This window comes from Notechis scutatus, chromosome 4 (genome assembly GCF_049901735.1).
Source record: "Notechis scutatus isolate UNSWTSFEM ecotype Mainland chromosome 4, rNotScu1.2, whole genome shotgun sequence".
NCBI lineage: Eukaryota > Metazoa > Chordata > Lepidosauria > Squamata > Elapidae > Notechis > Notechis scutatus.
The window spans coordinates 73,564,466-73,577,155 of NC_142012.1; the positions used below are offsets into that span (position 1 = coordinate 73,564,466).

A 12,690-nucleotide genomic window follows, 5' to 3' on the forward strand; every position below is an offset into this window, starting at 1 on the left:
TGAAAAAGGCACAGTAATATCCAAATAATTTTGAAAAAAGAAACCAAAATACCCCCAAATAATTAGATCACTAATTTAGATTTGTCCTTAGAGAATAAAACTATCCCCAACAATTATTCAGTGGACATGTTAGTGGATTAAGCTAACGAGTCCAACAGTTAGTGACATTTTTGTACAGAATCACATGCATATAATCTCAGGGATATTTATAGGAACCCAGTACTATTTACTGCAGTGTTTCTCAACCTGGGGATGAGTGGACTTCAACTCCCAGAATCCTCTAGCCAGATTTGTACGTAACACTGGGTTGCATGTGCACATCGGCACACAAACTCCCATGCAAAATCAGCCCCCTTTGCATCCAATTCTGCAAATCTAACATCCCTGTCAGTAGATGAAAGCCACCAAAAGCTGATCTCACCTGGAACTTCTTCTTAACCCTAACCCCTTGATCAGGACACAAAGGTAGAAAATTGGCTGTACTTGTTTTAACTTTTTTCTTGCGCCTTTCAGCTTTCATGGATCACCATCAAGTTCTCACAGGACCCAGTCTCAAAAGCCCTGCATTAGAGATCAGAAATGCCCAATTGGACCCAGAGGGTTCAAGCTGGGTGGGGCGGCCATAAAACCAGCCGGAAGGTGAAGAAAACGTGTGTGAGTCGCTCTTTGGGGCCTGTGCAGAGGGGGGTATTCAGCAGGTTCTGACCAGTTCTGGAGAACCAGTAGCAGAAATTTTGAGTAGTTCGGAGAACCAGAAAATACCACCTCTGACTGGCCCCGCCCCCATCTCTTCTCTGCCTCCCATTGAGTCCCAGCTGATCGTCTGGGTCTCCTTTGGTTGCCCTACGCAGAACGGAGCTGGAAAGCAGGTTAGTGGGGTGAGGAGGGAATGGAGATTTTACGTTATCCTTCCCCTGCCACGGCCACCAAGCCAGGCCCACAGAACTGGTAGCAAAAAAAATTGAATACCACCACTGGGCCTGTGATGTAAAGCTTGGGAAGTTGCATGCCTTGGAGCAGAGAAATGTCACCCCCAAAGCAATTAATCCAGGCTGCGTGGGAACACAAGGCTGTGCAGCCCACATGAGAACACAAGGCTTGTGTCACTTGCATTGCAAACAACAGGAGGTAGTGAGGGGAGGGGGGAAAGGGCAGAGGGGGGGAACTTGCCCCACTCACCCCATGCGTCTGGCCTGGCCACTGGGCTGCTTCTTTCCGCTTCTTTCTTCTTCTGCTTTTGGCTGCACGCAAGGAAAGCAGCAAAAGTCTTTCTTTCTCTCCCCCAAACTCCGCCAGAAATGAGTCTTTGGGACCCTGCAAGGCCTCCTGCTCCAAGAGGCTGCGCCAGCATGACAAGTCTCACAAAGACTAATTTGTGGCCGAGTTTGAGGGAGAGAAAGAAAGACTTCTGCTGCTTCTGCTGCTTTCCTTGCATGAAGCCAAAAGTTTCTCTCTCTCTCTCTCTCTCTCTCTTTTTTTTTCCTCTCTTTCTCCCTCTCCCTGAGGATGGAGCTGGAGATGGTATCCTGCGATCCCAAGTAAAGAATGATCGATCAGTAGGAAAAATAGGGTGGGGAATTTTCCTGCAGACTTTTTCTGGGATTTTCCCAGGGTCTCTGGTTCACAGGATTTAAAATTATGAGTTTGGTGGTCCCTGAGGTCCAAAATGTTGGTGACCCCTGCCTCGGAGAAGCATCTTTAAGTAGTGTTGGTAGCTCCCCTTCAAATAGCAGCCTATGTAGAAGACCCCAAGTGCCAGCAAGGCCAATATCTCTCCCTCCTCAGCATTTGGCACACACCCATGAGAAGCCCTGAACAAACCTGGGTACTTTTGCTCCAAAGGCAATTCAGTAAATATGATTAAGGCTACAAAAAGGAGAGCCAATTTATTTCACTTGTGCTTAGGAATATGCTGCAGTGTAACTAAGCAACTGAAAGTAAAGCATACCCTAAATTAATTTGCCCCTATGCTTATTTAAAACATTCAATTAAAACATCTTTAAAAAACACTTTCCATTTTGCTCAGGATCTTTGATATGTTTGAGGTGCAAATGTTCAGAGGCTTTTATTCACCAAGGCAAGAATTTAATGCTCCAGAGTCACCAAATCAAGAAGGTTGTTGTCAGTGTGAGGAATTTTCCCCTACCAGAGTCTGGCTGTTAGGCATGAAGGAACAACTGCCTTTCTCCAACAAAAGAATTTTGGACACCCAGATCCACAGTACTCCGGTGAGATTCATGGAAGACATGCCACACCTTCTCAACCTTCATTACAAAACCGTGGTTTTAAAGGAGTAAATGAAAGCCGTGGCTTAGATCAGGGGTCTCCAACCTTGGCCACTTTAACCCTGGAGGACTCCAACTCCCAGAAGTCCAACAGGCTTAAAGTGGCCAAGATTGGAGACTCCTGGCTTAGATGGCTTATAGTGGGCAGAAGGTCAGCAGAACTCTCCGCTATTAGAGTCCCATAAGCGACGCAGCCGAGCATGAAAGTCCGCCATTTGTACGCACCAGCATCTCAAGTTCGCTCAGCAGCCGTTCCACAGAGTCGTTCCCTGCACGGCTTCATCTCAATCAGACCAATTCAGCAGATCTGCTTTGGCCCCAGCTTAGCTTCATTATACGCTAAATTACAAAAACACTGCGGGGATGTACAGTAGTCCTTGCTGTACGACAACTGAGCTCAAAATTTCTGTTGTTAAGTGAGACATTGAGCTTTGCCCCCACTTTACAACCTTTCTTGTCACCATTGTTAAGTGAATCACTGGTGTTGTTAAGTTAGAAACACAGTTGCTAAATGAATCTGGCTTCCCCACTGACTTTGCTTATCAAATGGTTGCAAAAAGTAAACGTGCGGCCCTAGGACACAGCAATGGTCGTAAGTGTGAACCAGTTGCCAAGCCTCTGAAATTTGATCACACAATCATGGGGATGATACAAAGGTTGTAACTTTGAAAAACAGTTGTAAGTCACATTTTCAGTGCCGTTGCAACTTTGAACGGTTACTAAATGAACCATTGTAAGTCAAGGACTACCTGTATAATATCTGTGTTTCTGAGTGTTTGAAGAGCCTCACTTGTTTCTCCCCATAGAATAGCCTGTGGTTGCCGATAAGAAGATTGAAGGTGGAATGGAGGGAGCTGAGTCTACCCAGAAGGCCCTCAAGCACAGATACAACTTGAGCCCAGGAATTCTGAATTCAGTCTCTGCTACACAGCCTGGCCTGGGCCAGGCCACCACTGGCAGGTACTCAGGAAGTTTAGGGCAACCGTTGCCTGCTTAAAGATTTGCACAACCTGCTGGACAGACCTATGGAACAACTCCAAGGGACAAAACTAGCTCAAGACTAACAGGCCAAAATAACACAATTAAAATGTGGAACAACTGCCACAAGCTAGGCTTCGAGAAAGTTCTGAGCTTTGTAGAGCTCTCCACAACTCCTAGCACCCAATTCGTAAAGATTTAAAAAAAGCGGGGACTTCTTTCACTGCATTGGGAGGCCAATCGCTGCCTGCTTCCTGGATCACATGTCCCATACATGTCCCTCTCCACGCAGGCCCCATCGCTACCACTTCACAAGCAGGGAAGAGACTGGCTGGAGCTCTGGGCTCAAAGCACACAGTCGCATTCTTCCTAGTCATCTGTGAAGGGAGGGCAGAGCTTCTACTCTTTAGGGAGCAGCATCGGACCATCCTCTGGAGGTGGAACATAATCACCGTCCTCCCCCACTTTGGTTGTGTGGCTGGCCCATGGCCACAGGGCTGCCCATCTAGAGCCTCAAACCAAGGCTGGAGAGGTGCCAAATGGCCCTATCAGTGCAAAGTCCAGCAGACTAGACTAATGATAGCAGCAGCTTCAACCAATCTTGGGTAGATCTTCCAGCTACAAATGATCATTCTGCTTCTACGATGAAACCTATCCTTTGCAGCTACAAACTGCTGGTGGAATTGTCCACCTAGTCACTTTTGCAACCTGCAGCTTCAGGCCCTTTTTTTATGACCCCGAGAAGTCCTGACTTCATTGTAAAACCAGAGGCCCCCAAGATGGAGAGTTTAAACATTTCCAAGACCATATTTCCCATTTCTTGCTTTTTGCTGAAAGCCATTGTGCCCAGGCTTTCCCCCCGCCAACTTCAGGTTTCTCCACGTAGCTCCAGACATTTCTGCTGGAAAACACCTCTCAAGGGCTTGTTTATTGCTGGCACGTGGCTCCCATGCTCCAATGTGAGTCTGTTATGCTGCAGCCTTTGACAAAGCCTCTCCAGCTCAGCCCAAACGTTCATGCAAACAGGCAGGAGAACTGGCCCCAGAGTGCGTCAACCTCCAGGGATGCAATTCCAACCTCTCTGGAAGATGCAGCCAAAGGACCTTCCTCTGAAGGGCTCTGCATAGCCCTCTGGAAACCAACTGCATCAAGCAGTGGAGCTGCACCCGAGCAATCAGGGGTGAAGCTCCAGGAGGGAACCCTGTTTCCTGGTACATTTTGAAAGCCAGGAGCTGATCTAACAAACTGACTGCATGGGTCGCTTTACACCCACTGAGGTCCCATGGACAACTCCTGCGGGGCCCTTCCTGGGGGAGGGAGGCATGCTGGGTCAGTCCTTCACTGGCTACCAATGAGGTTGCCATCACTCAAAAATTGGAGGCCTGGGTTCTACCGCTTCTTTGGCTTAGAAGAAATCCCAGCCTGACGTTCCAAGATATCAGTTCAATATCCCTTTCTAGACCCACAGAGATGCCTACAAGAAGCCCCCATTAAATCTCTGGCTACCTGTGACCCACACACAGACATGCTGCAAGCATCGGTGTGCTCAACACAAACCACCCTGCTGACCTTTGACCCCCCCCCCAGAAAGGCCCTGACTTTATAGATTTATCATCCACCTTAGGAAACGGAAGCTGGGCAGGGATTTCAGCCATATTTTATGCACTAGCTCAGCATATAATTCCTTTTTATTACACTACTCTTGTTCCAAGCCCTGTCTGTTATTTTTTTCCCTATGAATTATCCCCAGAATAATTTTCATGCCCACAGGCTTAGAAATGGTTGCAGGGAGCTTCTCCACTTAAAATGGCTCCATCTCTCTGCTTCGGAAATAGCTGTTAATGTCATTTACATAAAAGAATTATCACTGTGGTTAAGTTACTCAAAATAACTGCCTCGTTGTACTGAGAAAGAAGCTACACTGCTTTTTTGGCCCTGCACTTTTTCTCAATGGGATCTTTCTTCCCAAACAATATAAACCCAAAGATGATAAAATCATTTTGGCTTCTATAACCCAACAGGACAGACACAGACTTCAGAGGATAATTAGGACTGCAGAAAAAACAATTGCTACCAACCTGCTTTCAATCGAGGACCTGTATCCTGCACAAGTCAAAAAGAGGGCTGTGAAAATACTTACAGACCCCTCACATCCTGGACATAAACTGTTTCAACTCCTTCCCTCAAAACGACTCTATAGAGCACTGCACACCAGAACAAGTAGACCCAAGAACAGTTTTTCCCCGAACTAAACAAATAATTCCCTCAACTATTACAAAGTCTGCACTAATATTACTATTAATCTTCTCATCACTCCTGATCACCCATCCCCTCCCACTTATGACTGTAGGACTGTAACTTTGTCACTTGTATCCTTACAATATCCTTGTATATTGACTGTTTTATAGTATGATTTGATTGCTTATTGTACCCTGTGACTCTTATTAAGTGTTGTCCCTGATGATTCTTGACTCTTGACGAATGTATCTTTTCTTTTATGTACACTGAGAGCATTTGCACCAAAGACAAATTCCTTGTGTGTCCAATCACACTTGGCCAATAAAGAATTGTATTCTAACCTCTATTTTATTCTATTCCCTTCCATATTCTATTCTATTCTATTCTATTCTATTCTATTCTATTCTATTCTATTCTATTCTATTCTATTCTATGCCATGCCATTCCTATTCCTATTCCTATTCCTATTCTAAATCCTATTCCTATTCTATTCTAGTCTCTATTCTATTCTCTATTCTATTCTATTCCCTTCCATATTCTATTCTATTCTCTATTTTATTCTATTCCCTTCCATGTTCTATTCTATTCTATTCTATTCTATTCTATTCTATTCCCATTCCCATTCCCATTCCCATTCCTGTTCTATAGAAGAGGGCCTAGGTAGTGGAGAGCACGGAGGCCTCTTCAAGGGGAGTAAGGATGCCTCCTTTGGCCCCTTTGCTCTCTCTGGCATCTTTTCCAGAGGGCTGAAAGGTGGTGCCAGGAGAACACTCTGCTGCCGAGCATTGGGGCAAAGTTGTGGCACCACCTCTCCAGAACAGAAAGGTGTTCAGACGCATCAGTTGAAGTTCCCAGCCAAAGACACCAGCGAATCCCTACAAGCAAGTGGGCTGCTCTCCCTCTGGGCCTGTGGGGAACGCAGAGGAAGAGCCCGTGTGCAGAACATCCCAGCCCATAATGTTGGATTAATTTTCAGCCATGTTCACACCGTATAACGTGAGATGATCATTAAGGCATATTAAAGTGATTTGTGGCCTACTTCCCATCCTTTCATTAAAACAAGGCTCGACTGGGTTATAAATATTCATTACAAGGAATTTCATCTTTATCTATCTATCTATCTATCTATCTATCTATCTATCTATCTATCTATCTATCTATCTATCTATCTATCTAAAATTTCAGCTCCTCACTTGCAGGGCTCCATTATCTGATCCCTCAAGAGGGAGGAGGCGACCACCGTTTCTTGGCCACCGTTGCCCCCCCCCCCCGGGAAGGGTCCCCCAGGTCGCCTGCACCCTCTGAACGAACACCACATTCAGAGGTGAAAGACCAGGGGGGGGGCCTGGCTTGGGAGGCTGTCCTCTTTCAAGGGGAGGGGAAAGGCCAACCCCTAGAATCTGACACACCTTCCTACATGCAGGTGACTCTACATACATGAAGCGATTCAGCCCCCCCCATGCCCTGGCTCCCTCCGGAGCATCTTTCTCTCTCCGGGGCTTCCTGAGGGAGACAAAAAAAAGCAACCCCTTTTCTCTCCCCCTTCCTTACAGTGGTGGATTAAGGCTCCTTGGGGCCCTAAGCACTGATCAACCTCGGTGCCTCCCCTCCTTTGTACATACTGTACAAACGAAGCCCCTGTTCTGAGCTTTGCGGTGCCCCCTTTGGGCCCGGTGCCCGAAGCGCCTGCGCTTCCTTATCACCCTCCAAGGGGAAGGAACAACTTCCTAAAGCCACCTGGTCCCTGAGAGAGGCCGGCAGACCGCTGCACAGGGGCCCGAGGGGGGGGGGCCTCCCGGGCTGCGAAAGCAGGGGGGCGCCGGAGAGCTGTCCGGAGGGCCCTACACGGCCCCTCCCGCGAAGCAGAGAAGGGCACTCGGAGCGCCGGTCCCCCCGGCTTGGCTTGCCCTACAAGGACAGAACGAACGGCCTCTTCCTGCCGCCCGCTCGCCCGTTACCGGAGCTCAAGCTCGGAGACGCCGAAGGAGAGGCTGCCTATCTGCCCAGCTCTCGCCTCCCGTCGCTGCCCGCCGCGCTTGTCTTGCCAAGGAAGCCCCGCATCTCGGCCGGAGCTCGCGGGAGCCCAGCGCCCCGCTCCTCGGACCCAGCCGCCCGGGAAAGGCGCCGCCCGCCGCCCCGTGAGAGGCTCCCCTGGCTGCAGCGGGCGCATTCTCCCGTGCAGCCGCCTCTCCCCCCGTTTTGGGTCCCCGGCCTGGCAGGCGGGAAGGGGCGCCGGTCGCGTGGCGGCTCAAGGGCTGCTGCTGCTGCTGCTGCTGCCACCGCTCGTGCCCGTGCCGGCCGGGGCGGCTGGGGCCTGGCAGCCGGCGAGAGCTCCGTCCCGGTACCTGTCATCCCGCACTCGGTCCTGCCGGCCGGCCGCAGCCCAGGCGCTTTCGCTCGCGCTGCCCGGCCTGCGTTTCGTAATTTCCGCCTTCCATCCCGCCGCGGATGGGAAAGAGCGAGAGCCGAAGGCCGCCGCCGCCAGAGCCTCTCCACACATTCCAGGCGCCCCAGGTGAACACGGAACTCCGCTGCCGGCCCAGGGGGCGGGCTCCCGATGCCTCCCCCCACCCCGAGACGAAGGAAGCGGCGCGCCTGTGACGAGCAGCCCGAAGCGGGCCGGGGGCGGGAGGAAGGTGGCGGGAAGTCCAGGGCACCTTCAGCAAGGCAGAGCCCAGACCTGCTTGCGCCAAGAACCGTCGCGCTCCCACTGACAGGCGGGCCAGCCTGCCGCAGCCTTCCGGGAGCCCGGCCGCAGGGACCCCTGTCTCCCGCCCGCGCTTTCCGGAACCCTGCACGGCGAGGGGGCGATGCACACCGTCCCGGCCGAAGCCCTCCCCCTGCCGGCCGGCCGGCTGACAAGACACACTGCCCCCGCCCCCAACTCCCGCTCCGCTCCCCCGGGAAGACGCGGCGGTCCCACCTCGCCGTGGTCGCTCCTTCGGCCCTGCGGCGTGTCCTCCGGGAGGAAATAAAGTTTGGAGCTGGATAAAAGTTGCCGGGAGGTCCGCTCCTCCCAGAGCAGCTGCAGCTCCGCTATGCAAATGGGGTCTTCGGCCCGGCACCGCACAAAGAAAAAATCGCCGAGGGAGAGGATCCGCACTCGGCCGTCCAGGTGGAGCTGAAACGCCTTGTAGAAAATGTACGGTCCGTGCAAGCCGCACGGCGAGCCGACCCACTGCAGGGGGGGAGGGGGGAGGCGGAAGGGAGGGGGAAGAGGGAGAGAAGCATCAGCCCCCGCAGAGCCATCTCCAAAACACGCGCCCTCCCCCGCCTGCCCTCCCTCCCTCCCTCCCCCGGCCGCCGGATCGGATCGGGTCGGGTCTCGGGAGAGGCGACTCGGGGCCAGGCGGGGCGGGGGCTGCGGGCTGGCCGGCTGCCCTCTGTCCGGCGGGCAGGGACCCGACCGAGGCACCCCCATCCTGTCCCCGGTCGGGGAGACCAGCCAGGGGGGTGGCAGCTCCCGGGGAAAGTTCCCGGAAAGTTTGGGGGTCGGGGGTCGGGCGCGGGGCGCGGGGCGCCGCCAGGAGGGGCGGAGGAGGACCGAATACCTGGACTGAATTGGGCTCCATCTCGACGCTCTGAATTGATTGAACTCAACATTCTCCAAACTTGTTGGCTTGAATGGATCGCATCAGGTCCTGGCAGGGAAAAGCGATGTCTCCCCGCCGCCGCCGGCCAGCCTCGGTCGAAAAGCCGAATCCCCCGGCCCGGGGCCGCCTCGGACAGCCAGCAACGCCCCGCGGCGCCTCTCGCCGCCTCCCCATTGCCCAGCCGGGGCGCAATCCGGGCCCTCCTCGCCGGCTGCCGTCCGCCTGCCCCGGCGCTGCGGTTCAAGGCGCGAGCCCGGCACTGCGGGGAGGCGAGCGGGTCGAAGCGGAATCGGGCTCGGGCTTCTTCCTTAAAATCTTACGCTGCCCGACTCCCCCGAGCTCCCGACTCCCCCGAGCTGCCCGCCAGGACCCCGAGTGCCGAACCAAACCGCCGCTCCATTTTGCCGAGCCGAAAGGCGGTCTGGTGAAGTCTTCATCTGACAGGACCTGCTTGTATATCTCTAATATAAAGAACATTTCCTGCCGGGAGTCGGAGGCGCTGTTCTTCTTTCTAATTCTCTGTAGCAGATTTGCTTTTATTAGACATGTAGATGGGTTTGATAGTTAAATTACGTTTCCTTGGTGCCATATTCCGCGCCCCCCCTCCCTCCCTCCCTCGGCGGAATTTGGTCGCTTAGATTAGCCGCCTGGCGCTAATATTTCCATCTAAAGGCGGGGGGAGGGAGACGGGGGGGGGAATCGATTAAATAAACATATAAATATTAATGCATTTGTTTGCTTTTGCGCGCACACACACACATACACACACACAGCCCAGAAGCCCAGAGGCGTGGTGTGAGCGGACACCCACGGAAGCGCAGCGATCACGGGATCCTGCCAGCGATCTCGAGGAGCGGATCGAATAATCAATCAATATTGGGGCACTGCGCGGCGCGTGGGGGCTTCCCCGGCAGCGCGCCCTGCGCCCCCCCTTCTTTGCCCCTGGAAGTCTTGGGCACACACGTACACACAGTTACGTGTGTACAATGCGCATTTCCGGCAGGGGCACGCCGCCGCCGCCGCCGCCGCGAATGTGTTTATACATCTAAGCGGTGCGGAAAGCGCAGAGGGGATGTGTGTGTGTGGGGAGGGAGAGGTGGATCTATTTGGAGGCTCGTTCAATGGCCCCCGACATTCAAGCCGAGCGGGAGGCAGGCGGGGCTGTTCTCGCTCTTGCGGACCCGCTGCAGACCCAGGCATTGAGCAGAAACTTAGGAGCCGCGATGCCCCCCCCCCGCAGCCCCTGGAAGACGCCGCTTCAGAAAATGGTGCAGTTGCGTTAGTAGCCCAGAGCTCCCGTAGTCGATCGCCTTCCCCGCCCCCGTACAAGGCGGGGGGCGGGGCGGGGGAGAGAAATACACCGCCGCGATGTCTTCGTTCAGAGAAATAAATGTCTGTACAGTAGATGACAGTTGTAATCCGAGCCATGATCGAATTACAGGATGTCGAAAGGCGCTTTCGCAACGTTTTACCCCGAAGTCGCCGCATCCAGCTGGAAACAGGATGGCGGTAGAATAAAAACTGGAGCCACGTGACCGCCGGAATAAATCGCCGGGACGGGCGGGACGGGGGATTTCAGCCTTCTCCCTCCCGGACCCCCATCCCATCCCCGCATTGGCGCCGTTTCTCCCGGGGCGCGGCGGGGAGAGCAAGCGGGGGCGCTTCGCCAGAGGCTGCCGGAAACTCTGCCGCTCATTTGGCGGGCCAGACGGTCCCGACGCGGGAGGCAAAGGCGAAAGAGGCCGCTTTAGCCGCCCTTCGTCCTCCCCGCTCGCGGCCTTGAGCTCCGGATCCCCGGTCGGAGGCTAAATCCGCTGCCCCGACGGGAGGTTTCAGGGTTTTGGACGGCCGAATTCCCGCTCTTCGAAAGGCGGCCCGAGCTTGGCTTCCTCGACAGTAAAGGGCAACTTTCTGAGGGATTTGCTTCGGAAAAGCCACGTTCGGCCTCTCGCGACTCTGCTGTGGTTAATTTCTACCCCTTGATTTCCAGCGGCCTCCGCAGTTTAGCCGGGTGCCGTGCAAAAGTTCCCGAAGTCCCCCTCCTCTCCTTCCCTGATCCGGGGTCTCCTCAGTCCTTGGCCCGGGTTTCTAGAAAATTCGGGGATCTGGAACATTTTCCTCAGCGGGTCTTGGCGTGAGCCCCCCGCCCCCCGGCGCCCCAGGAGCAGGAGCTAAAAGCTTTCCTTTGAAAGACGCTTCGGAGCGAAGCGCCCCTCAACGCTTCCCCGGGACGCTCTGAAAGCTGAGGGGCGCTGCCGTTTCCCCGCCAAGATCCCGGGGCCCCGAGTGGGCTGGGCTCGCAGCAGGTGCCTTTCTTTCGCGGACCGCAGCGAGGGAGTCGCGTGGGAGGGCTCCCCTCCCCTCCCCCCCCCCGTCCTCTTGTTTGCTCGGAATCCCGGCAGTTGCGCGGGCCAATTCGGAATAAGCTGCCCGGTCCCTCAGCCCCGGCCTCCTCCAACTTCCAAGCCCTGGCGCTCCGCCCCCGTTGAATTTCGCCGCTGCGCGCACCTGTAAACGACCTCCCTTCAAACAAAAAAACCCGCGCAGAGCAAGTTCCAATGAAGAGAAGCCGGTTGCTCTCTGCAGCCGCGCGCTTCGTCGCATGCTTGATTTCGGCCTGCGAGTGAAGAAAAGAAGGGCCATTCGAGGCCCCCATCAGTCACCCCCAACCAGACAGTGACGGGAAAGTCCCCCCGAAATCAGGCCTCTTTCCGCCAGTGGAGCTGGGGAGCGTTTAATGCCGCCGCCTGCGCTCCACGACCCCTTCCCCAAAACGGCCCCGGCTTCCATTAGAGCAGGGCTCTCCACCTTGGCCGCTTTCAGCCTGGCGGACTTCAACTCCCAGAAATCATGGCTGGGGAATTCTGGGAGTTGAAGTCCGCCAGGCTTAAAGCGGCCAAGGTTGGAGAGCCCTGAATCCGAGGCGAGCTTCACCTCGCGCGGGAGGGAGGCTACGGAGAGGTTGGTAGCGGAAGGCGGCGGCCGTCCCGCTCTTTGCCTCGCATTCCACGCGGGGATCGCCGTGACTTTGGCCAGGCTTCGGGGGGTGCAGCTGTCGCTGACCCGGCCGGATTTCAGCACCGCTCGTGGTCCAGCGAAGAGGTGCCTGACAGACGCCTCGTCCCTTCCCTTCTGAGGCGGCTGGGAGTGGGGCCGGGCTCCACGCGCAAGCCTCTCTCGGCCGCGGGGCTCGCGGCGGGGGTGTGTGTGTGTGCGTGCGCGCGCGTGCGGAGAGATTTGGGGCTGGCAGCCCCCCCCCTCCTCAGGGCTGCGGAATAACTCCGGGCGAGTTGCGCCTACAAGAACCGCCGGACGTCGCGGCCAGCAAGACAGGCGAGATTCCCCGCGGAGCGGAGTTGGAGAAGGAGCAGGGACGGGACCGACCGCGCCTGCGCTCCACGCCGGCAGGGCAAGAACTCGCGTGGACGTGACCAGCCCAACGAGGCCAGCTCGCCCTCCCCGGGGAGAAGCAGCCCCCTCAGGCCGGCTGCGCCGTCACTCCGCCGCGCGAGGGTGCAGAGGCGCTGAGACCGCCGAGGATCCGGCGCAGGAAGGCCGTCCCCGAGCCGCCCGGTCTGGAGAAGGGACCAAGAGCG

General features: G+C 55.1%; 1 protein-coding gene across 2 annotated transcripts in view; it reads right to left on the reverse strand.

The window, feature by feature from the left end:
- The window catches only part of ARID5B (AT-rich interaction domain 5B), a 138,422-nt gene extending 128,816 nt beyond the window's left edge, over positions 1-9,606 (reverse strand). The window contains exons 1-2 of one of the 2 annotated variants that reach the window (XM_026674235.2): positions 9,053-9,606; positions 8,425-8,679 (exon numbers count right to left, since the gene is read on the reverse strand). In XM_026674235.2, coding sequence (XP_026530020.1) covers positions 8,425-8,679; positions 9,053-9,073 — 276 coding nt within the window. In that variant the 5' untranslated portion in view covers positions 9,074-9,606. Of the gene's footprint in view, positions 1-7,846; positions 8,049-8,424; positions 8,680-9,052 lie in introns of those variants that run through there. The other variant, XM_087963767.1, reaches the window with a different exon arrangement.
- Positions 9,607-12,690: the final 3,084 nt, after the last annotated feature.